The 26,100-nt window shown below is 38.2% G+C and overlaps 3 protein-coding genes across 3 annotated transcripts; all 3 read right to left on the bottom strand.

Annotated features, from left to right (window-relative positions):
- Window positions 1-757: 757 nt before the first annotated feature.
- Window positions 758-5,172, bottom strand: LOC101313156. The gene is made up of 7 exons (XM_004288587.1): window positions 4,992-5,172; window positions 4,483-4,595; window positions 3,912-4,232; window positions 3,756-3,802; window positions 3,501-3,563; window positions 1,354-1,486; window positions 758-1,086 (listed from the first exon to the last, which is right to left on the bottom strand). The coding sequence occupies exons 2-7, from the start codon at window positions 4,577-4,579 to the stop codon at window positions 1,070-1,072; spliced, it is 678 nt and encodes a 225-aa protein (XP_004288635.1). The 5' UTR covers window positions 4,580-4,595; window positions 4,992-5,172; the 3' UTR covers window positions 758-1,069.
- Window positions 5,173-8,093: 2,921 nt separating this feature from the next.
- LOC101311919 (carbamoyl-phosphate synthase large chain-like) lies at window positions 8,094-12,375 on the bottom strand. The gene is made up of 3 exons (XM_004289548.1): window positions 11,038-12,375; window positions 10,021-10,713; window positions 8,094-9,767 (listed from the first exon to the last, which is right to left on the bottom strand). The coding sequence occupies exons 1-3, from the start codon at window positions 12,373-12,375 to the stop codon at window positions 8,217-8,219; spliced, it is 3,582 nt and encodes a 1,193-aa protein (XP_004289596.1). The 3' UTR covers window positions 8,094-8,216.
- A 257-nt stretch (window positions 12,376-12,632) lies between these two features.
- LOC101312866 (magnesium transporter NIPA2-like) lies at window positions 12,633-17,634 on the bottom strand. The gene is made up of 9 exons (XM_004288586.1): window positions 17,328-17,634; window positions 17,170-17,226; window positions 16,874-16,964; window positions 16,622-16,782; window positions 16,411-16,538; window positions 16,117-16,254; window positions 14,361-14,453; window positions 14,161-14,278; window positions 12,633-13,247 (listed from the first exon to the last, which is right to left on the bottom strand). The coding sequence occupies exons 1-9, from the start codon at window positions 17,446-17,448 to the stop codon at window positions 13,120-13,122; spliced, it is 1,035 nt and encodes a 344-aa protein (XP_004288634.1). The 5' UTR covers window positions 17,449-17,634; the 3' UTR covers window positions 12,633-13,119.
- Between the last annotated feature and the right edge of the window lie 8,466 nt (window positions 17,635-26,100).

The raw sequence follows: 26,100 nt of genomic DNA, 5'->3' as shown, positions 1-26,100 counted from the left end.
CACAAATAGATGGACAGACTAAAAATTTAAACAGAACCTTGGAGCAGTATTTAAGATGCACAGTTGGAGAGAAACCACAAAATCGAGTGCAGGCTTTGTTAGTTGGACGTCAATAAACAATGCACTAACCAAACTTTGTTTCCTCATAAGTGAAGATAAACCTAGATGGTCATAGGTGGATGAATGAAAGATCCAAGTACCCTAAATATAGGGTCGATCAGTTTTATGACAGCAGGAAAAAGCATTGGAATCAAGCCGGCATATATGACAAAGCTCTAAATACTCCCTTAGTTCTTTCTAGGTTTACAACTCAAAATGGATTATGTTGATTTGTCCACCAAACAAACAATTTAAAACTCTCGATTTTTGAGTTAAAGGGATTTTCATTCATCAGACCCTTAGTGGGTTGATAACAATTGAATAACCAAAATCTTCTGGTGCTAGTTTCATATAGGATCGACCTTTTCAACTCACTCATGGGAATGAATCAACCTTTTAACTTTGATTCTAAGGGATAAAGTATGAAAACTTGAGAACAAAAATGAAAAAAAGAGTCTAATCTTGTACCAAATTTTGAGGCAAATCTGAAAGTTCCTGGCTACATGTACATCATAAGAAAGCAGAAATCATAATGGAGTATGTAACTAATGGCTGGATACTGTTGAATCAGTTACCCAGATCTAGTTTAAGTCAAAGTACCTATTCAGTGTCTAGTGTTTTGTTTGCTGGATACTAAAGCAAATGAAGAAAAATAATTCACAATATCAGAAAGTTTTCTTAGTATAAAGAACATTAAGATGAAAGTTGAAGGAGACAAAAGGTCCAGGTAGGCAGTCCAAGCAAATCTAAAACTAATTACAGTGATGGCAGGACTCTACTACAAGATAAAGGTGATGGACGTGGGTAGAAAGAGGGGTAGAGCAAAATCCCAAAGGTATTAGAATGTTTCAGGTATTAAGGTGATCATTACCACAGTTCTACAAGCATAAACAAAGGAATCTTGATTGGCAAGTAGCTTACTATTGACTTCCATCTGGATTCACCGTCACTTTGAGCAGTTTGAAGCCAGTCATCCCTCTCCTGACTCTGTACATCAGTCCAGACATTAGAAAGACACCAAAACAGATGAAATTTTCATGTTTAGGGGACATTATTCTGTCCTGTACATAACAGAAGCCCCCATCTATTTCACATCTGTAAGGAACATATACCACAATGTCTAGAGGGTGAAACAGGTAAACTTAAAATTCAAAAGGCAAATAAAACTAGTTTCTTGACAAGCTGGCAACATGCACATTTGGAATATTGATATCAGAAACGAGAGGATAGATATTCATCGGACCGGATTCGTACCATGTATGGCTTCCATATTCTCTTCCTTGTAGACACCAAGGGGAGATCCATGGACAGATAAAAGGGTCTCCCCAGGCTTTGGAAGCCTTACCGTTTTAGGTGTGATCCCAATAGATAGCCTCTGGCTACAGACCTGCAGTATAGACCACTAAACTAAAATGACTGGAACATCTACTGGAAGAAATATTGATCAACATGTGCTTTTCTTAACATCACCAGAGCATCATTTGGTGGCAATCAGTAATCATAGTGCCATTAAGCTAAGTAGTATCAGGTATGTGAACTAATCATAACTTAATGCCTAACTGAAACAAAAAAAAGAATAAAAGTAAAAAATTCAATACCGACCACTCAAGAGACAAGAAATAAACATTAGCTAAAGGCCATCTGAGTTGCACCAGTATAAAAATGAGTCAACACTTAGAATTAACAATTGTCTAACAGAGAAAGAACAGTGAGAAAACAAACATACATCAAAATGGAACTAAGCTGAGACCAACAATCCCCTAACGAAAGAAAAAGAGTCTTCTAAATAATGACTGATGAAGATATTATCATTGAAACTTTCAGCACACTAGAAGCGCTTACAAAATAATTATTCATTTTCTTTGTAAATCAGCATTAAGAACATGACAAAGAGACCACAATTAGATTATCTGACAGAGAGAAAAAGAGGAGGACATAGATCAATCCTATCCATTAGAGACCAAATTGAGACCAAGAATCCCCCAGCCAAAAAGCATTTGCTAAATAAATGGACTCTAGCTTTTGGTCATGAAAAAGAGGGAGCTATCCTTAGAATTCTGAAGTCACTGAACACCCAAAAGAAAACCCAAAAATCGGCCTTATCCAACCCTCCTCCATCTCCAGCCCACTAAAATGTCCAGATGCGTGAGTGTACTCAACTCATTTCCATCCATCAGACCTAGATGGCCAACCCACTGCATCCCAATGAAGATCTACCTATTCTACCAGCAATGTTTTTCTCCACACAATAAAGGATTAAGTAATTGACCAGCTCCTGGAAAACCCTCTGAAAAGATTCAAACACAGCTTTCATTGCCTACTTGGAATGCAGGAGGATACAATTAAATTACTCCCATCATATTTGCACCAGTGATAAGAAAACTAATCACAAAATCGTCATTTCCAGACTCTATGCATTTCACCCGAGTGGATCTTTGCAGGTGCAACCAGATAACCAACCTAGCTAACAAAATGCTGAGCATCCAAATATTTGCTAGGAGACATGATGTAAGAGCTACAAGAGTTGAGAATCCAGCATCCATCCCATATATGGTGTAGCAGACATAATCCTATCATGTTCCAGCAAAGTTAGCAAAGCGCATCATTCCCCAATCTCAGTGCCTCTCATAGTTCTCCTGACACCCAAATATCATCCCAAGGCAACAAGAAGTACACTACATGAAGGGCCAATAACTATGTTTACAAGTTAACTAAACATGCATAACAAAATGATGATATCACCAAAAGTAAAAATAATCCCAGAATCCTCTCCCCAGAACCAACAGCCAATTGATTACATCTTCATACCTTGAGAAATAACTAAGGTTCCTATTGGACACACTTCCTAGCTAAAAAAGCATCCCAACCATTTGCTTCACCAATCAGATTGGGAACAAGACTAGTAAGCAGACAAGCTACTTAACACTGATTAAGAACAAGTTAAGTAAAGCTTTAATACGGAAAGAACGTTTTTTTCCAACCCATTCCACCACCAGGTCTTAAAAAAAGGCTTAGATCTTAGCTTTAGAGGTAATCCAAAATATTTCAAGGGGCAAAATCGGGCTGAAACATAATTCCATTGTTCTTGAAAATTTACTAGAGCAAGAGATAACTTGTCCTTGTTAGCCGTTAGCACTAATGCAAATCAGCTTAAGACTTTTTATACATCCTAAAGTTAACAGTAATGGGATATACAGTACTGGAACAAAAGTAACTCAGATTGAGACTTCATATAGGTCCTAAAGACAGATAATAATAGCATATACACATTTGGAACCAGACAAACCACCAAGTTGTTTAGGCCTTCTGCTTGTTAGAAAATGATAAATAAAAGAGACTACCGCTGAAAATGTAAACTAAGAGCAGCTTGATTAAATCAGATTTGGAAAGAAGCTACAAACCCCGGGAGTTTGGAGGGAATCATTCTGCCCTGGCATCTGTGTATCAAATGGCTCCTCTAAAACCTACAACACAAGTAACATTGAGGTAAATTTAACATGCATGCAGCGTGTATGTGTGTATCTATTACCTAATAGCATGCTACTAAAGATTTATAGCATCATAATATAATTTAAACATGAAAAAATGCAATTGAGCATGTTGATTTACTTGAGAGACTGATGTGAAAGCCCTATAATTGACGACAGAGAACTTACAAAATCTCTTATCTGCAGATTATCAGCACCCAAAAACCTTGATCTCTCTGCCACCAATCAACTCAGTTGTGTGAGATAAGCAGTACAAGAAATGAGGGGGTGCAAATATACTCTAATTCTATTACTCCATGTCTGAACATAAAAATGTACCAATACCTGCTTTAATAGAAAACTCAAAGCCACCCAAAGTTTGGCAACCAGAGTGAGCCACTGAGAACTGGTTAAGAAGAGAAAAATGTAAATTGGGTCCATCATTCATGGATACATTGCCATCCTCACCAATCCACTGAAGTCGTAGATGTCCATTTTCTTCAGTTTTTACAAAGGACAGGTTTGGAAAGTTTTCTTTGAAAAATTGCAAAACCGGTGTTTCCCGCTGCTCCTTGGTGCAATATGAGCGAAGCAAATGCAATTTGGTCAGCACATGTTCAATCTCCACATCACGAACAGCCTTAATGGCAGAAATTCGTCGTTCAACTGTAAGACAGAACCAACAACAGGAGCATCTTTTCAGCGCGACCACTAATCATCAGAGCAATAGTTCAGCAACTGAAATTCAAGGTTGAATTTGGAATTCAGAGTTACTAATTCCAATGCGCACTAAATTGTAAAAGAAAAAGGCTTCTCATCAAAACTGACCCTTATTACAACTAGCACCATTTCTCTATCAAGAATATCTGTCAACAGACACACATAAACTACAAGAAGTGGCAAAGTGACACTATACCATCCGGGTCCGAGAACTGATCTTCCAGCCTCTCATTCTGGGTCTCCATTTCCTCAGCAACTTTCTGTACAGTTCTTTTGGCTCCTTCTCTTGCCATATGAACAGTCAGTTTGCTAACATACCCAACAAGAAAATCCCAAATCAGTTATAAGCTTCACACACAATTCCCATACTCTTTGCAACCATAAAAACTAAATATTCAAATTTTTCAGTATAATTTACAATCAAAAACACCCAATTAAGATATAAAGAACAATGCCCAAAAATCCAATAAGAACAATCTGGCAGAAGTCATAGTTACAAATGATGGGTGAGTATTCTAAGAAATACCCAATAACCCAGTAAGCACAAATTGGAAGAAATCACTGTTACAACTGATGGGTGAGTGCAAACTAGGAGACTGAAGACATGAAATTAAAGAAAACTAGGGTTTTGGCGATGGGTAACGCGAACTGGGAATTGAAAATTAGAATTGAAGATTAAAATAGAGCATTAAGCAAAGCACATACATGATGGGTAATAACAGAAAGAGAGAAGATTCGACCGAGAGAGACGAAGAACAAAGAGAAGAAAGAAAAGGAGGTTTTTGGGGTTAAGCCGTTAGATTGGTTTGCTTTAAAAATTCTCCAAGAGCAAGTAACTTTTGCTTTAAAAATCTCTGGCATTTATTGATTGTTTTTGGTGGTTGTCGATTAAGTAAATCACAACTAGGGTTCCTGTACCATGATCCCACCAGATCAAAGTATCAGGCTCTGTATTGTCTTGTGGGATTTACTGTAGGCCTCACTGTCATCAGAAAGCACCAAACATGCTCCCACCGCCACAATGTACATATAGTTTGTTTGTTGCCTCTTGAATACATGAATAAAGCCATATATGTCTGCCCATATGCAGACCTATATATTCATTATTCTTATCCTTCCTCCTTTGTTCCTAGCTTGCTCACAAACTTCATTTTTTCTTTATCTTTCCTGCCAATGTGTTTGTTCACTAGCAAGTTACTATATCATTCCTATTGGGATATTCTTTATTTTTCACCATGAACATCTTCAGCAGTGAACTTCAATAATTACTTAATGTACAATGCATGGGGTTTTTTTTTGTTAAATAAAATTTATCTAAGAACCCTTACACGTAGCAACAACTAATAAGAGATCCCTTCTAGTGAAGACTCTTAAGTTGAGAACTTTTCGGTTTATGGTTTAAAAGACTCATTTTTCGATCATATTTTGACATCTCATCCGTTTAGTTTTTAGGTTTATACGAGTAAGATCATTTCTATAAATTTTTAGCCAAATTAGTGTTCGTTAAGATAACAAACTAGATCAAATTAATGGACGAACCAAATCTGTCAAACATGAATCGTTCAAGTTCATAATTGACAAATCACACTTATGAATGCCTTAACAATTTTCAATATAGCTGAAAATTTGGAGAAATGATCTACTCATAAATACCTATAAACTGAACGGTCAAGATGTGGATATAAGATCGAAAGGTGAGATAAGCCGAAAAGTTCTCACTAAGTCCTCAACTTAAGGGTCCAACTAATGATACACAAAATAGCTGACTTGGAACACTAAGCTTACTTTTATCCAAAAGACCAATAAGAGATCTTCTATTTTAGACTTGAAAAGCGCATGGTTAAAAGGATTTGGAAGTAATTAAAAGAAGAAGAAAAAAAGTTCATTTTGACAAATCCTGAAGATCCCAAATTGCATAGTTCATAGCAAGTGTAACCAAAAAGAGTTCCAATGTTTTGATAACCAACCTTTTGCCTCCCCTGCAAGAAGTCTGAATGGCACTGGAAGAAACTAAAGGAAAAGGCTGCTTTTTCGATGACCAAAAAAAAGTATTTGCTTTCCGTACTTAGAATCTCAGATATCATACACTTTCAGATAAATACACAATTCAAAACACCAAATCAGAGTCCAAATTTGGAGAGACCAAGAACATGAAACATATACCCAGTTGCCAAATTCACTAATATTTGACAACCTAAACAAATCCACAATCTAATACTTCATGCTACACTTAAAAATGCCCAGTAGCTTTGGTACTTCTGGTGAGATGCAATGTTCTTTTTGCAAAAATATGAAAATGCATAACATTTTGGACATCTTTGATCGGACTATATATATCTAATCCAACTAGGATCAAACAACTTACAAGTACTCCAAGCAAGTAATCCACAGACCCACACACACATATGTATACATATATATATATACAGGGCCCTTCCAATGAGGGATCCCTATTTTAAGCCATTTATAGGGATAGGGCATTACACCAACTTCCCGATTATAATTTTACATCTCCACCGTTCATATCTTAGGTCTATATGAGTAGATCACCTCTACAAAATTTCATATGATTTGGTGATTGTTAAGGCTTTCAAAAGTTCAATTTAGTTTTAATGACCTTCAACGGTTTTAGTTTGACATAAGCTGGACCGTTCAAAATCATTAAAACTAAATCAAACTTTTGAAAGTCTTAACGATCACCAAATCATATGAAAGTTTGTAGAGGTGATCTACTCATATAGACTTAAGATATGAACGGTGGAGATGTAAAAATTCAATTGGGAAGTGGTGTAATGCCCTATCCCTAGAAAGTGGCCAAAAATAGGGATCCCTCAATGGAAGGGGACTGATATATATATATATGAACTGTTTAGCTATTTTAAGGTTCATGTTTTAAAAGTTAAAATCACATACCTCGCAGAATTTGAACGACCGGAGAGAGAGCTTCAAGGCTTGGGAGTATTGACGAGGCCTGCATCTGGGGACACAAGGATTCAGGCAAACTATGAAGCTTTATTGTGAGTGATAAGATCGAGGAAGAGAATACACGTTTTCGTTTTCTTTCTTATCATTTTTTTAAAACAAAAAAAATCATAAATTCTTTTTAAGTTTCCAATTGTTCTTTTCTTCTTTTGGCTGATTTCAAGTTTTGTAATTTAAACACCCTAGAAATCTGCCAAGATTAGGATTCTTTCTGGTTTCATAGATTTTTTGGTTATTCTCTCTTCCGGTAACAATCATGGTCGACGAGGTTTCCCGATTAGCAGCAATTGTGTATTCACATATATGAAATTATGGCTTTCACGAAAGTGAGACAATACCCAAAAGAGAAATTAGCAGGATGAAATTAAAACACATAAACACCACAATGAAAGAGAAGTTTTCCTAGCTCGAAACAATGAATTCGACAACATCAGGTCAGGCAGATTTGAACCAAAGCACATCTGAACGCCATGGCATGAACACAGCATGGTAAATAAAATTGAGGTGAGACATCTACCAAAGGCCGACTCGATTTTGAGCCCGGGCAAAACCCTCGATCATAATTTGCACTCGTTTAAATCTGACTAGAGGAATTGATCAAGTAGCTGTCACAAAAACTTGGTACTCAATAGGATATTCACTGTTTCATCAATACAGATGTTCTCTGATTATTCAACTGTACCACCACTGAACTACGACCAAAAAGAACCCAACAATGAACTCATTCTATGTTACACAAGCCAACGCCTCAGAGAGATCCTACAAATAGCTACCCATTTTTGCATTATAAGCTTAAGCAAACAGGGAGAGAACTGGCAAAATTGCGCTAAAAACTAATAATATGATGAAAAACCTGATCCAGACAACATTAACTGATACACAACTTGGAAACAACATAAATAGGATGATGAGGAAGCCTTAGTGGCTTACCACTAACTCCAGGTTTTCTTACAGAGAGGTAGAGGAAGGCTGCAACTTTTTGTCACTTGCAGCTTTATTTTCGTCATCAAAGAAGTCCTGAAGTGCAATCATCTTAATGGAGCTGGACTTTAAGCTCTTTATTGCTTCTGCGGTTGCCAAAGCTCCGGCAACTGTTGTTATTACTGGAATCTTGTAAGCAAGGGCCGTCCTCCTTAGCTGTCGCCCATCAATCTGATCGAGTGCATCACCAGAACTAGTAATCACCATCAACTGGATTTGCCCATTAGCAACCATGTCACCAGCGTTAGGCCGCCCCTCATGTAGCTTCAGCACTCGTTCCACCGGAATTTTCGCTAATTCAAGAACACGAGCTGTTCCTGAAGTTGAAACAATCTTGAATCCAAGGCCCAAAAATGCCTTTGCAATCCTCTCAAGATGGGATTTGGTCAAGTCATTTAAGCTCAAAAACACAGTGCCTGAAAGTGGTGGTGCCTGGCCAGCAGCAATCTGAGCCTTTGCAAATGCAATGGGGAACTCATAATCAATACCCATCACCTCACCAGTGCTACGCATCTCAGGCCCAAGCAATACATCACAACCTTGGAACTTCTCAAATGGAAGAACAGCTTCTTTCACTGACATATGTGCGGGAATGACTTCTTTTGTGAAACCAAGGTCATGAAGAGACTTTCCGGACATTACCAGCGAAGCATATTTAGCCAATGGATGTCCAATTGCCTTAGACACAAAAGGGATCGTACGGGAAGCACGAGGATTTGCCTCGAGTAAATAAACATCTCCTGACATAGTAATTGCATACTGACAGTTCATCAGCCCACATACATTCAACCTCTTGGCCAATTTTATAGTCCATGACCTGATTGTATTCAAGCAAGATTCTGGGATGGTTTTTGTTGGAAGTGAGCAAGCAGAATCACCAGAATGGACACCAGCCTGCTCGATGTGCTCCATTATCCCACCAATGACAACATTCCCATGAGAGTCAGCAAGTGCATCAACATCAATTTCAATGGCATCTGACAAATACCTGTCAATCAATACTGGGCGTTCCGGGTCCACCTCAACAGCAGTTTCAAGGTAGGTCACAAGTTTTTCATCACTATATACTATCTCCATGGCACGGCCGCCCAACACATAGGAGGGCCGGACAACCACAGGGTAGCCGATATTTTTGGCAATGGCAAGAGCATCTGCTTCACTCTTGGCAATTCCTCCTTCTGGCTGTTCAATCTTCAACTCATTCAGAATAGCATTGAACTTCTCCCTGTCCTCGGCAGCATCTATGGAGTCAGGTGTTGTACCCCAAATGCAAACATGTCCAGTCCCACTTGCACATCTAGGCTTGTTTTCATCCAAATACCGCTGGATGGGAAGTGCTAGCTTCAGTGGTGTTTGACCTCCAAACTGAACAATGATGCCATCAGGTCTTTCCAAATCAATTATGTTCAGCACATCTTCAACAGTCAGGGGTTCAAAATATAAACGGTCACTCGTGTCATAATCAGTGGATACTGTTTCAGGATTTGAGTTCATCATAATTGTCTCATATCCTGCTTTCTGCAAATGGGAAACACAGAAATAAGTAATAATGTACAACGAAAGAAACCAGCATTAGTAAATATATCAAACCAACAATACAGAGGGTGAGTTAATTTCTTGCTTTATATGTCTGTCAAAGAACATATCTAAATTATGGCAACCAGCAGTTGAACATTATCCAATATTCATGGATAATTTAAAAAAGAACAATATTAATAACAGTGGAAAAAGAGAAAGCCAGGCAGATAGCAAAAAGATATTAGGCACAAACCCGAAGGGCAAAGGATGTATGGCAACAGCAGTAGTCAAACTCAATACCCTGACCGATTCGATTTGGTCCTCCACCTAAAATTAAAACCTTCTTTTCTTGGGTGGGAGCTGATTCACACTCAAAGTCATAAGACGAGTACATATAAGGAGTATTGGCCTCAAACTCTGCGGCACATGTATCTACCCGCTTATATGCTGGAGTGACACCCAATGATAATCTCTTCAACCGCACTTCATTTTCAGAGGATTTGATGGCAAAAGCTATTTGTTTGTCACTGAAGCCTCTTCTCTTCACTTCATAAAAATCATCCTTTGTTAAATCAGATATAGTTCTGGCCAGGAGAAATTGCTCTACATCCACCAATTCCTTAAGCTGAGTGAGGAACCATTTGTCAATGAAACTCAGCTCATGAATCTCATCTACCTTCATTCCCTTCTTCATTGCAGCATACACTGCATGGATACGCTCTGGGTTAGGAACTCGGAGGCTATATTTCAACTGGTCCCAATCCCAGTCTAGTTCCTTAATTTTCCCACAACCCCACCCAGAGAAACCGCATTCCAAAGACCTAACTGCTTTCTGAAAGGATTCTTGAAATGTACGCCCCAATGCCATTGACTCGCCGACAGATTTCATCTGCGTTGTCAGTATTGGCTCTGAACCAGGAAACTTTTCAAAAGCAAACCGGGGGATCTGCATGATCAATATGATTACAGTAAGAATGGGCATGACAACAAATTTATAATGCATGGATTAACTGAATGTATAGTTATCAATGAGAAAAGCTGATATTCCTTCCTGCAGAAGGAATAATTATTCGTGAAACATGCTAGAAGCTAATGCACAGTGCTATCTAACATTTGACAATCACACAAGTCCTGTCTAAGGTCTGACCACCATGTCACCAATGACAGAACTTTTATACCAAAAGGCCATGTCACCAAAGACATAACTTTTCAACCAAAAGAAAATGAAACACATAAAGTAATAGAGTATAGGAAATGAATAAGCACTTGCCTTTGTTACCACATAGTCTATGGATGGTTCAAAACTAGCCGGTGTCTTCTTGGTAATGTCATTGGGAATTTGATCCAATGAATACCCAACTGACAACTTGGCAGCCATTTTTGCTATCGGAAAACCAGTAGCTTTTGACGCCAGAGCTGAGGACCTTGACACCCTCGGATTCATCTCAATCACCATAACTTCCCCGTCTTGAGGATTCACTGCAAACTGCACATTAGAACCACCGCATTCCACTCCAATCTCCCTTATTATAGCTATCGAATAGTCCCTAAGCCGCTGATACTCCTTATCAGTCAAAGTTTGAGCAGGCGCCACAGTGATAGAGTCCCCGGTATGAACTCCCATCGGGTCGATATTCTCAATTGAACAAATAATAACCACATTGTCTGCCAAGTCTCTCATCACCTCAAGCTCATACTCCTTCCACCCCAATAATGACTTCTCCACCAAAACCTGAGAGTTTGTACTCGCCGCCAGCCCCGCCTTACATATTGTCTCGAACTCCTCCTTATTATATGCAATTCCACCTCCTGTCCCTCCTAAAGTAAAAGCCGGCCGAATAATCAAGGGAAACTCACCAATCTCTTTCGCAATTTCGATGCATTCCTCCAAGGTGTTGGCAACTCCAGACGGCGGCGTTTTAATCCCAATGTTCTTCATGGCCTCCTTGAACAGCTCTCTATCCTCTGCTTTCTTAATCGCCTCCAGCTTAGCTCCAATCAACTCCACACCATACTTCTCCAGCGCACCGCTCTCGGCCAGCGCCACCGCCAAATTCAATGCCGTCTGGCCTCCCATCGTCGGCAAAAGCGCGTCGGGCCGCTCCTTCTCCAGCACCTGCTCCACCAATTCCGGCGTCATCGGCGTAATGTAGGTCCTATCAGCAAAATCCGGGTCGGTCATGATGGTAGCCGGGTTGGAATTGATCAAAACGACCTCGTATCCATCATCCTTCAACGCCTTACACGCCTGAGTCCCCGAGTAATCGAACTCGCAAGCTTGCCCGATCACAATCGGCCCGGCGCCCAGTATCATAATCTTCTTCAAGTCCGTCCTCTTCCCCACCTTCTTCTCCGCCGCCGCCGCCTCTTCTTTCTTCGCCGCCGCGCCGTTGGACAGAGACTCGCTCCGAACCGAGTTGGCTAGGAAACTCGGACGAGCCTTCGCCGTCGCCGGCCATGACCGGAGGCTGAGCGACGGTGACGCGCCGAGCTTCTTCGAGTAGAGGAAGAAGCGGAGATGGTTCGGCTTCGACGGATAGGCGGGTTTCGCCTGAGCCAAAATCGGCGGCTGCTTCAAAGCCAGAATCTCATTCATGCAATGGCCCATGAGAGAGAAAGAGAGGCGGTGAGGTTTTAGGGTTTAGGAATTTCTACCGGGTGTCTCTGACTGCAAGAAGAGTAGTGTGGAGAAGAGTGTCACAAAAGGACACCTATATATGGTAATATCCCAAAACCAACAAGGGCATTGCTGTCTTTTCCACTCGACTAGTCATTACAGGGTCAGAAATGGTGCGCCACGTCACAGAAACAACATTTATATTCTCCTGTAAATGTGAACGGTAAAAAGTAATAAAAGGAGATCATGCATAAACCCTAGACCTTGAACCTTATTTTCCCAAATCTTAAATCTTAGAGCAACACTGGGTGGGAATGATCGATCAGGAAGAACACGAAGCTGCGACTTGCAACTGTAATTTGATAAATCAATTGAATTAGATTACATGAACCAATTACATTGATCACACTGCTATTCACTGTAAACTGGAGATGGATCTTTGTCTACATTAAGACTAAGAGATGGGGGAGTCTGGAGGAACAACTGGCTCCCTGGAACTATATGGCTATTTGACAATTGCACACACTGCACTCTAAAAATTTGAATGGAAATCTGAGAAAAAATAAATAAATTCGGTGCAAAAAATCATTTCTCGGTTTTGCGTGCACGGCGGATTTTTACAGTCCCGAGTGGATGTCCCTGGTCTCAAGCTGGGGAATGTGATGAAACTGGGAGGATCTTTCCGCGCACAAGTCATAAGATGTAACTAAGGGTATGTATTTTAAGCATGTTCTGCTACTTGAAATAGTCTTGCCGAAGTACTGTGATGAAATTAGGGTTTGAACCCTCTTCATCCTTCTGCTTCCATTCTCCGTTGCTTTGGATGTACCACGATACTTTAGGAGATAATGGTGTATACAAATCTGCACATATAGAAACCAAGGAGTCAAGCATATTCACAGAATGCATGCATGCAACTGAATATGAAACTGGAAACAGTAGTGCCACAACTACACAAATGTATTTTTTGTAGTTCAACTCAAGCATTTAATCATAGCACAATCTCGCCAAGCATCCATTAAGTGAACATATACTTGCATCCATGTGCAACACTGCCCTTTATATTAAATAACTGTAATATGGAGTCTGACCACTAAACCATCAGAATCAACACACTTCTCCTCAAAATTTGTTCATAATTGAACAAGTAAAAAATGGTAGTATGTGACTGAGTCATCTAGAGTCATCAAACTGAATGTTTAAATCAGATGCCCTGATGGATTCAGGAACATACAACTCTTGTCAACAACTACATATCACCGTTTGTGATACATACTAGGAAATATGCACTGTTGACCAAGTCAAGAGCCGTATGGACCTGTAGTTTATACCCCTTGCAAACACAAGTTATCCTATCAAGTCTGACAGTACTGTAGTCACTAGCATTCAAAGTAATCACAACTAAGAATACATAAATAGGTTGCATACCAGTTCCATTGGTTGGGGCAAGCATGTAACAAGGCAATGCCTACCTATTAAGTCTCTCCATCTATCAGCTTCAGCTTTTAGTTGGATACTTAAACTAACCTATAAATAATTTGGTTTACAATTTCATGAATCAAAACAAAGAAACAGAGAGGAGATATTTATGTGGAACTAGATAGAAATTCCCTGTTATATAGCCATTTTTGACTAACAAACGAGGGTCAATAAGCCCTATACATGATACGTTAAGTAGCACCACAGCCTTAGTTTTAAAATATAGGTAATTGCCATTTTATCAAGTACACAAAGTTTAAATTGTCATGCAGCCTGGTTAGTACACCAGATACAAACCTGTAATTAAAGGTGGATCTGGTTCTCTTGTACTGTGCAATATAGCAGTACCAGATAACACAGTGATGAATCCACAAAGTTCTGATGCTATGCTGCTTGCGCTTTGACCAGAATAATCCTACCAAAAGATACACATTTTAGATTGCTAATACCTTTCATAAGCAAATCAATACAAAAACATTATGTTAAGGTGGCAATACCTTAAACATTATTCCGCTTGCAAGTATTGTGAAAGATGTGAACATAGCATAATAGATGGGAGAAACAATTGCTGTGTTGAAAGTGTCCAATGCCTGCAACAGCACCCAAAGTCAGAAACCAGCACAAACATTCACACATTTCCGGAAACATATAATGTTCAGTAGTGGACAAGCAACAGTATAACACTATCCAAACCCTTCACTTTAAAGAAACAAAATGAGAAAAAACAAGGGACCACTTGCGTGCACTAGGAAACCAGGTCTCTCTTTTAACTGTTGTAAACACTGATCATGCATATTAACACAATTACATAATGGGTCTCACAAAGCTACAGTTAGATAATTCATGTCAAATCATAAATCAAGCTCTGTAGCATTTCTAGACTAGAAAGGTTGTATGAGTTCGGTGAAAAACCTTACTAGGACCCTATACACCTGGCTTGTGCAAACATGTTGTAATACTCTCTCATTTGAGTTTTAATCAAGTTTCTTCAAGCTCTTCAGAGGAAAAATAAGCTGTATTAAAACAGACTCTGAATATATATAAAGCTGTAAATAAGAGGTCCACACAGCAGGATCAATAGAACAAGGAAGACTCAGCGCTGGGAAATCATCAATGGAACCTAATACTCTGATCTATTCTACTCAATGGGACCATGATTATCTGGTGTGCAGTTCGTGATGAAGGGACTGTATATACATATGTATACACACGCACACAAACATCTACCAATAAATCCCCCTAAGTGCTTGGCAGATCCGGGGTCGGAAGCTGGGCCTCCTGTCGGGCCCTGCAATTTTTAGGGAGGCAGGAAACTAGCAAATAGCTAGATAGATTCGTTAAGCAGGTTCAAACCCACCAACAATGAGCCAAACGGGTCACTTAATCTCTAACTAAGCATGATGTGACCTGTACTGGGTCTTGAAATGAAAGGTGGAAGCCCCTGCTTGGTGGCTTTACATTGTCCAAATGATTTTCAATATATTAGAATTTTGATCTTTAGTGAAATCCAACCTGATATAAAGAAAATTAACTGCTGACTGATTTTCGTATTATCATTTTGGTTTAATAGTTTTGTTTCTTTTCATCATATATGAATCCTATACAATGATATAAAAGGATTGGATCCGCCAGCCTACATAGTTTTCTGTTGTCAGTCAAACAGGCATTTTATAATAGAGGTAAAAGTTTCAAGAATGTGTGACAGCTTGTGAACTAGGAGTTTTACATATGAAACATTTACAATCTGTCAGTCAGGACATTACCCCTTGCAACGTAAAGCTTTCCCGCTTTGCATAACCCCTATCGGAACAAGAAAAGGGGAAAAAAAACATCCAATTTTCCTTCCATACTCCTAAACACTCTTTCTCCTACCAACCTTAAAAAGCACCTATAGACCTGTTTATATAGTTAATTAAAACAGGATCCTGCACCACAAGATCCATGAAAGTCTCTATATCATCTTGTTTCACTTCTTCACCTTATAATTTGAAGAATGATTATAAACTAATCTACTACATTAAGGAAATAGGCTCTCCGAAGATTGATTCTTTCCCTATCCTGGTTAACTCTGATCTGATCAACATAGACTTTTAAAATTTCATATGCCACTAATTACTATCTCTTAGATTTCCAAAAAAAAAAAGTACAGAACAAAAAGTTCAGATGATATAGAAGAGACAGATATCCAACATTATAGAAGAACAGAATATAAAGTTGTCCTGCACTTATAATAATGCATAACAAGTTACTAACCATGTTTAGATAATTTAATTGAGTGATGATACATGTAACTGCAACCATTGCAAAAATCCATGTTTGGAAGTATATTGCCTGGTTTGTGCCCTCTATTGTGAGTTTTATTGCAATACCAATTGCTTTTATGCTCATGACCTGCAGTTTGGGAAGACAAATCACATATGAGAAAACCATAAATTGTTACTTCAAAAGTGATGTATGAAAATTGTTAAAGTACAACTTTCAGAAACAAAGACTGATGAAATGGTCATATCATAACAAACAGTTGGCTGCAAACTTAGAAAAACTTACAGTTAATGATCCAATAATTGAGCATATGCCTATATAAATCAGTATATTGGTTTGACCATAACGGGGAGAACAATACAAGATGAGGACTAGCGTTACAGCTATCACTGAGGCTGTATACAAAAGGAAAGCTGGAAAAATACGACAAAACCAATTAGAAAATGAATTAGAAGAAGAATAGCAACAACCAGTTATTGAACTCTTAAGAGGTTACCTGGTTGTATAGCTAAATCCCAGATTTCTTGTACGGAAGTGATAGTCTGCTCTTCGGGTGCATGGAGTACAATCACAACCGAACCCACTATGCATAAAAGGCAGCCCAACATTCCCATTTTCTGGAGTTTCTCCTTTAAAATAAAATGCGCTAACACGGCACTGTCCATGCACACTTCACTTTGTCAGAAACATGACTTGACAGTTGAAAAAATGAGATTGAGATAACTTAATACAAAAATCCAACATATACCTAACAATGATACTCAATGCACCGAGCGGCGTCACAAGCCCGGCGGGTGCGTAAATGTATGCTACAAAATTTGATATCTCTCCAACAACCACTGTTAATTGTCCAAAATTCATGAATAGCATCAGCATTCAACCCCATCTAGCAGAGCAAAACCAGATAAAATAAAGAAAGGACAAAACTTCCAACTCAAATGAACTTTTTTTAACCAAACTCAATCAATCAAAATTGAAATCTTGAAATTCTTGTAATGATTAACACTAATTGAGCAGCAGCACAAGTAGCAAAATTTAACTTACTTGTGACCATTCCTATCCACCATAGAGGCTCCAGCAGGTACCCATATCCTCCAGAACCTTAAACACAATCCAAAAACAACCTTAAACACAATCCAAAAAAATCAAAAAAAACCCAAATCCGAAAATCAAGAATTAAAATAAAAAAGAAAGGAACTTACTGGCACGGGTTCCGTTGTTGCCGGCGCGGCGGAGGCCCTTCTTCTTGATGATGAAGCTGGAGCCAATGAAGGCGCTAGAGACCACGGCCAATATGAACCCTTTCAAATTGCTCGAGGACATTTTACCATTTACACAACAATAATGGTGTTGATGATATTGATGTGAGAGACAGAGTGGGTCTCATTCTACAATGGCAATGCGGAGGAACCCAGAAATCAGAAATGGAAATTCTGATGGGGGTTCTGATTCAAGATGATGATAATGAAGATGTTGACGAAGATTCAGTAGGAGGAGTAGCATCTGTTTGACCAGTTGGACGACGTATAAATCTTTTGATTATAAATTTGTTTGTAGCTTTTTATTAGGAACAAAAAATAAAATCAAAAGTGGAGGAAATGAAAGAAAAGAAAGAAAGATAGCGTAATTTCTTACCTGCCGGTCTCTGTGGGGCTGATTGACTTCCTTTCTGTCAACTGTCAACCAATAAGCTAGTTTTGTTCTTTTTTCCGATTTACGTGACAAATTATGCCATGTCATTTCTCTATTTTTCTTCGCAACAGGCAACAGTTTCTACTTTTTAACGTGTCAGCTGTTGCGGCTGCTCCGCCAACCTTGATCAAAGAAAATAGTTGTAGACGGCATAACCCTTACATATATATATGGGGAATTCTCAGGTGCGGACATTCGTACCAAAGTTTTGATGTGGATTTTTATTTTTGCACCACTTTTCGATCGAATTTTCTCATCTCCACCGTTTAGTATCTAGATAATATTATGTAGATCATCTCTGCAAAATTTCAGCCAATTTAGTGATCGTTAAGACTCTCAAACTTGAAAAACAAATTGACGGACTGAATTCTGTCCGGTTATGTTCATACCAGAAAAACTCGAGTTTGAGGGCCTTAACGATCACCAAATTGGCTGAAATTTTGCAGAGATGATCTACACAATATTATCTAGATACTAGACGGTGAAGATGAGGAAAATCGATCCGAAAGTGGTGCAAAAATGGAAATCCGCACCGAAACCTTCGATGCGGACGTCCGCAGCCAAGAAGGGATATATATATATATATATATATAGAACAATTGCAGCCGTTAGCAAAAGAGTATTGCTGATTTACTAATTGAATTGTCTTAATTAATTCACTATTTATCTTGCATTTAACAATCTTGAAGGCAATTTTCTAGTAGTATACAGCATAACCCTTCCATATATAGAGCAATTGCACCCGTTGAATAAAGGTAATTGAATTATTTTTCCTGATTCACTATTCATCTTAAATTGGCAATTGACTCTCTTTATCAAAGTATAGTTTGAAGGCAATTTACATGCTAATTACTATGATTTTCGATAAGATATTTATCTGATCTTCACTTTACACGTGTCAATTCAGACACCGTTATCTTTTAGAAATATATGTCAGATATTTGATAAGATTTTCAACATATCTTTACGTGACACATTTATTTATCCGAAACTTTTTACCTTCAAAATTGTTAACAAATAACCTTCCGACTTCATTCTAACTCACACATTTCCTCTTATTTTATACCTTCATCTCTTTTGAAATATCATCACTCATCACATTCTCCTATTTTCAATAGATGAATTAAACAGGTGGTTGCTAGAAATGGAGCGTGAAAAGAAAAAATGAAAAGAAAAAAAAATTACCGTTGCTATTTAATTACAACCACATGATTAAAATCTAATTGATGTAGTTAAATAGCCATTACAACTTTTTTTACCGTTGAGAGAGAGTCGTTTTGAGCTGCCAGCGGTTATTTTCAGTGGAGCCCACTGAATTATTCAAGCAAATTGATAGCAAAAAATTGGCGAATCATTCCGTTAGGCTTGAAGCCAATAATGACCAATAACGGATTGCATGAGCAGTACGAAGATTACTCAAGGCACAAAGTAAAGTCCTTAATCCGAAAATACAATGACGAAATAAAAAACAACCCGTAAAGCTACATCCAAAATAATGAATATGAAAACTAGAAAACAAGGAACCTACTCCACCCTAAAATTTAATTAACTCTCAACAATTAGAGGCCTAAGACTACATAGTGTACCATTCATCGTGTTGGTAGAGAGAAAAAACACTTCTAGGGTTTAATAGGGATCTTTCCTAGTAGCACTAAGAATCAAACTTCTTCTACATTAGAAGTAGTCTCCAGGTCATCCGCTACCGAGCTGGACACCATGGAGTCTGAAGCTACTCCCTGGTTCTTCTTCTTGTTCCTGCTATCAAGTGGGCGGCCTCACTTCTTAGGAGACTTCCCAGTGTGAATGATTCCCAAGTTGCCTAATTCCAATCCTACCGAAAACCCTAGTTCATTAGGGTTCAGAGCCATCAGGACCATTGTCAAGGGGTGCTTAGGGCGCTTGTCGCTTGCAGTGTTGTCTTCCTCCCTACCTCTTCGAACTCCAATGATCATGGTACATCCCTGTCACACCCCAACTCGAGTAAAGGTCTAAACTCGAGTTAAGGCATGAATCGCACTCTAATTACAGACAGTTTATTATCCGTAATTAAAATGAGATAGATATCGTAACATGATGTAAGAAACTACAACCTTTGTACCTTTATTTAGATTACAAGTCTTATAAGAAGGCGCACTTATAGTACACATGCTTAAAGCGTTTACAAACAAACAACCAAACAAAGTAGAATAGAGTTTCTTTTCAAAACGTCCATTCTTTATTCAAGCCTTATTTTACAGAACAAAGCATGAAAGCCTTAATTTACATATAACACTCTATATGCTTCACGAACACTGCCTGCAAGGGGTTTGATAAGGGGTGAGCAACGCTCAGTAGGGCTAGTTAATATATGAATAAAACATGACAAACAAACAAACATGGCATATCAAGAATGCATGGATGCAATATGAACTCAACTCTCACCCCACACCTCACTTCACCCTCGAATATAATTTCTCCATTTGTTAGTCATCTTGTTATACTCATGGTCCCGATCCGTAACCCAATAAAGATCGTTTTATCGATGTCCACCGCCGATGGGGCATACATTCCCCGAATTTGTGCACGTGTGGGCTAATTATAGATCCCGAGGACAACCCATGAGGAAACTCAACTACACAAATAGTTTCCTAATTAAAAAATCTCATATATTCTCAAACACTCATTCTTCATTTCACCTCCAACCTCACTCGTTTCCTACCAATGTCATGTAATATAGATTCAAGATAAGAACAACATGCTATCAAAATAAACATATCATAATCGATTGAAGATCTCAATATCAACCAACATTTAATTCAATTCATATCAAACAACTCAATGTCAAACAATCCAATATCACATATAAATCCAATATCAAACAAACAAACAAGAATAGCATAACTAACAACAACACAAAACACCCCATCAAACCCTACCTCGATTTGCACAGCACAAAGTCGAGCTCAAACTTCACTTCTCACACTTGTGGATTGCCAAGATCGTCTCCAGAACTTTACCCAAAAGGTAAAGTACATACAAAAAATGATGAGCTAAAGTTAGTAACTATGTTATAAGTAATATACAAAAATAAGAAAAACTATTACTTTACTATGAAACAAAATTTAAATAACACTTGAAGCTATTTAAAGAGCTACTGAAAAGTAACTAAATCAGCTGCTAGAGAAACTGATTTAAAACTAAGTTCCTATTTCAGCTTTAGAGGTAAAAACAGTGTACAAGATGCCGTCTTTAGCTTCAATTTCCACCTACTAAACTCCAACCAAAATTACTGAACCCAAGCCTATTTTACAGATGGTATTACAGGCTTTAAATACAGAGTTTAAGTTTTGAAAACAAAGCCCTGGATAGAAAGTTATGATCTTGCAAAGCTGGAGTAAAAATCTGGAAACCCAGAAATTCCAGTTTTTGCTGAGTCTGCCACTGTTTTTGGAAAGCTAATTATCATACCAAATGGTAACCAAAACCTGTGAAATTTAACACACACAATGATGGATAAACAAGGTTTACAAAGCTACTTTCGGATTTCAAAACAAAAGCCTGAGCTGAAAGATATCATGCCTCAAAGTAGGCAAGAAAATCAACTTTTCTGCAGAGTTCTGGAAATTTACAACATGAATAAAACTTGGTTCTTGGAGCTTTAATTCGACTTTTGAAGTAGCAAAACATGTTCTAAAGTTTCAAAATGAAAAGGAACAGATTTCCAAAACATAGAACGATTTTAAACATAACCAACGGTTAAAACAAAAGGATCCAAAATTTGATTTGGACACCCAAACTCAAGAACCATGTTTTTGAGCTTCAACCACAACGATTCTAAACAACAACATCTGATTCGAATTAGGATTCCTATCTATACAAGTCTGAGTATTCGAAATTACAAACCATAATCAAACAAAGTAACCATATTGATACTCAAGACATAGAATCAAGAATCAAAATAAAAAGTAAGTACTCTATCTAATCTTAGGAACTGAATTCAAAATTGCTAAAAGGTGATATGGATTCTACCTTAGACAGAAATGAATTAGAAAGGGTTGTCTCTCTCTCTCTCCACAACTCTCTCAGTTTCTGTTCTGCCCCTGTTCTGCCCCAAATCTCTATCTGCTTCTCTCTAGTTGATTTGGTCGAAAACTTAACCGATTTTCGATCTTTGGCCGACTTCACAAATCTCCTCCTATAGGCTTAGACTAGATAGCTACTCTCTGCATATCTAACTATTTAACACCTCCTGCTTGCTTCCTAACTACAAGCAATTGTTTAAAAGAAAACTAAGAAAGGCTGCTGTGTTTCAAAGAGAAATGCAGCTTAGGTGTTCCCTTTTTTTTTTTTTCCTGAAAACAAAAGTAACATACCCTAAAAACTTAATAAAGCATAGATTAATACCAAGTAAACCAAATTAGCTACTTCAGGATGTTACAATCCCAGATCGAGATTGCTCTCTTTTCTTTGGATACAGGAGGGAGGCAGTCATAGGAATAGAGAGGCTTGACCATTCCCTCTAAACACCATCACATGTATTGTGGCCGCAGTTGCTGCAACTTGCACCGGGGGCTCAGGTTACGGTGGTTCATGTTCACGGGGGCAAGGGGGAATGAGGAGAAGAAGAGTATTGTATTATCTCCGCCCTCTAGCAGCAGATCAGAACATGATCCTCAAGTTCATGAGGAGACGCAGATGTCACGATTTTAATTGCTTGATCTGTTATCTCAGCCTAATATTATACAGTCATGAAAGTCATAAATGAGCTTTCTGTAGCTAGATATATCCAAATGCTTGATCTTGACAGAATGGAAATTAAGACTGTAATCCTTGATACTACTTTTTTTTTTTTTTATTAAGATATCGTTGTGGTAGAGAGTTTTGACAAAAAGGTATACTAACCACAATCTATTCTCGTTTGGGAGAAAAAGGAACATTAAAGGAAATAAATGGAGTCATGAAATTTGAGACGCTCAAGCAAATTTCAAATGCAAGAGTGAAAACCCTTACCCATGTATAGTAGCCAACTAGAGTAATAGAATTGTGTTTTTTGAAGTTAAACTATCATTGAACTATGCGATTTTTGAAAAGACACAATTAAAAAAAGCAAAGCTCTCTCTCTCTCTCTAGGGTAGGGTTTCTTAAAACAACGTTTGGCACTCTTCCATTTGGCGACGATGGTTGATAGTTTCTAGGCTCACAACGACGCTTGCTATCTCGAAGAAGGGGAAGGTCTCGTAGTCGGTGCTGCGACGCTCTCGAGCAACTCATATGCAGTGGGATGATTGTTATCACTAAAGAAAAGAATTGATACCAAAGATTTCATGGCTACCATAAGATCCTTGTGGGGATTGGGCGATCGTCTTCAAATCATAGCTCAAGGGGATCGATTTGTGCTTCTGTTCAATGTTGAGGCTGAGTGAAAGAAGCTCCTGCAAGGAGGACCATGGTTCTACGACAAGTTTTTGTTTGCCCTAGGTCCATATGACGGATGGGGTGATGCAGCGACGGCTCCCATCATGTGGGTAGAGGTTTTTGAATAACCTCCAATCTTGATGACAAAGAAAGCGTTGTACATGCGTTGTGCAACACTAGGGAGGATTTTCGAACATGATAACCCTAACCTGGCCAAGGGATTTGTAGAAAAAGATGAAGAGAAAAATTAAACTCTTGTATTGAATCATTTAGGTTACAACTAAGTATATATATACAAGCCTAACCCAAATAGCTAGACATACCAAGCCATACCAGCCATACTCATGACTATTGACTTCTTTACACAGTAAGGAGGATGACTTACATTTACACAAGGTATTGTGTTGTCAACATGCTACACCGTACTTTAATGTAGAATAGGTAAGGTGTTAAGCACTACACCATATTTTCTCTACTGTAGAGTACTATGCTGACTATATATTTCAATACTCACCCTCAAATTGGATCAAGGATATTGATTGATTCAAGCTTAGATAATAACTGATAAAATTAGACAGAAGGCAGAGCCTTTGTAAAGACATCAACAAGTTTATCTTAGCTTCGAGTATATACTGTGGAGATTATCTTGCTTTGAACTTGCTCTCACACATAATGACAATCAACTTCAATATGTTTGGTCCTCTCATGAAAGACCAGATTTGAATCCATGTGCATTGTAGCTTGATTGTCACAAAATAGTAACATAGGATGAGACTAAGAGAATCCTAGATCAGCTAAGAGATAATTCTTGTGTTTGTAATAGTATATATAGGAGGCATATAGTTTATTGTAAAGGGTTCCTGACCAACACAACTCAACTCAATACAATACATCAAATTCTCTACAAACATCAATCTTTTCATTCTTGCTCTAGCTTAGCTATCTTGTTGTTTTTATTGCTTTCTTTACATTCAACAATTTAGTTCCATGCAATTTACTCTTCCGCGTCTTTAAGTTCCATGCAATTTACTCTTTCGCGTCTTTAAGTTTAATTCATGCACTTTAATTCCTTGCAATTACTTTCCGCTTTGTAAGTTTCATGCAATTTTCATTTTGCTCTTTTACTTTCCACGCTTTACTTCTCGCAAATCTATATCAAAAACAAAACAAAAAGGTAGAACCATCATCGGTGGAAAAGCTAAAAGTCCTTGCAACAAAGACAAGGGAGCCTAAAGGCCGAGACGGTTCCTTCCGCGGCCTACAATCACTTTGAAGAAGTTAGATCGATCAAAACCTCGCTTAGCCAATAGACCGCGAGTTGGCACACCCGCGCAAATCAGAAGAACGATTACGCATCATTATTTTGGCTGAGACGATTTTTGAGCACGTTCAAATAAAAACATTTTTGTGGCTTCTACAAGGTTTGTGGGTTACTCGAGCACGTGACGGAAGGTTGCCAAGGCTCCCTGGATATGTCAGCCCCTCCAAAAGCTCCAATTGATTTTTCGATAGTGTCTAGGAAGAAGAGAGACGCCACTGCCCTAACTACGATGGTCCACAACAAGAGAACCATGGGTCCGACGACTGTAGTGACAGTGGAGAAAGTTGATCTTGGTTCGATGTTGCCGTGTTGGAGCTCTCACTATGCCACCATGCATGTACGTTGTTGGTCTCCTCCGAACAAGAGAAAAATTAGGCTAAGAGCAACTCTAATCATGTAGTCAAAATTTATTGCCAAATTTAAATTTTGACATGTGACATGGCAAATTTAAATTTTGCATATCTTGGCTAATCTCATCTCCAATGAAAATGTCAAACTTGAATTTAATTTAACATTTATCAAAATCAATAATGAAGAGTAGTGATGAGAATTTGAGGATGTTTGCTGCTGAGGAGTAGTACTACTGCAAACTCACAACTCACATATTGCCTCAATTTAATAGAATAAGTACATTCACTTCCAGTTCAATAGAAGATCAATTCAATGTGACACAACAACTTTCAAAATACCAACTGTGAGAAATAACAACATTCCTTAAATAAAAGATAACAAGGCCAGTACATAATGAATAAACCAAAAGGAACACAGAGTGCTCTAAACATTACATTGGCTAACAAAAAAACACCAAAAGGAAAAACATCAAACAAAAGATAAGATAGTCTTCGTACTTCTAGTTGTCACCCTGCAAAATCTTCATTTGTAGTTTGGAATAGTATGCCCTTTCCTCATGGTTCATCTTAGAAGTATCCATAGACATGATTCTCATCTCTGCTTCAAACTTCCTATTATCAACCTCAAGTTTTCTAACCCTCAATTTCTCTTTATCAACTTCAATTTTCTCCTTCATAATAGCTAGTTTCTTTTCATCTCTTTCTTTTTTCTCTAGATGCAGTTTTTCAATTAGAACCAACTCATCACTTGTTTCTTTCAGCTTTCTTTTCTCAGTTTTCTTACCTGGTGGTCTAGCTACTGGATTGCAAATGTTAGTTTCTTCCTCAATGTCTATATCACTGCCTATAGCTAAAGATGTTGAGATATGAGGTTTAGATTTTTTCTTACTGTTTTTGTTGTTCAGCTCTTGATTTAGTTGTATCCACTTTGGTTGGTGCCTCAGCAAAATCCAAGCATGATCAAGATTCCACTTACACTCTTCTTGTGCTTCAAAAATTAGGTCATCTTAGTTATGCATCATTTGACATCTTGACCTAAAGAGTGAACTTGTTCTTAGGTTACACTCAAGTTGGTAGTTGCTATTTGCTAATATGGTATAGTCCTCTTGTCGTTTTTGCGCGCAAGCCATGTTACTATAATTACCGATTTTTGTTGGTTATTAATCCTTAATGAATTATGACGTGACCGCAAGTAAAAAAAAAAAAAAAGCTAGAAAA

Source organism: Fragaria vesca, linkage group LG1, assembly GCF_000184155.1.
Source record: "Fragaria vesca subsp. vesca linkage group LG1, FraVesHawaii_1.0, whole genome shotgun sequence".
NCBI classification, from domain to species: Eukaryota; Viridiplantae; Streptophyta; class Magnoliopsida; order Rosales; family Rosaceae; genus Fragaria; species Fragaria vesca.
The sequence above is the reverse complement of the archived record's forward strand: the minus strand, read 5'-3'. Positions and strand labels throughout refer to the sequence as shown.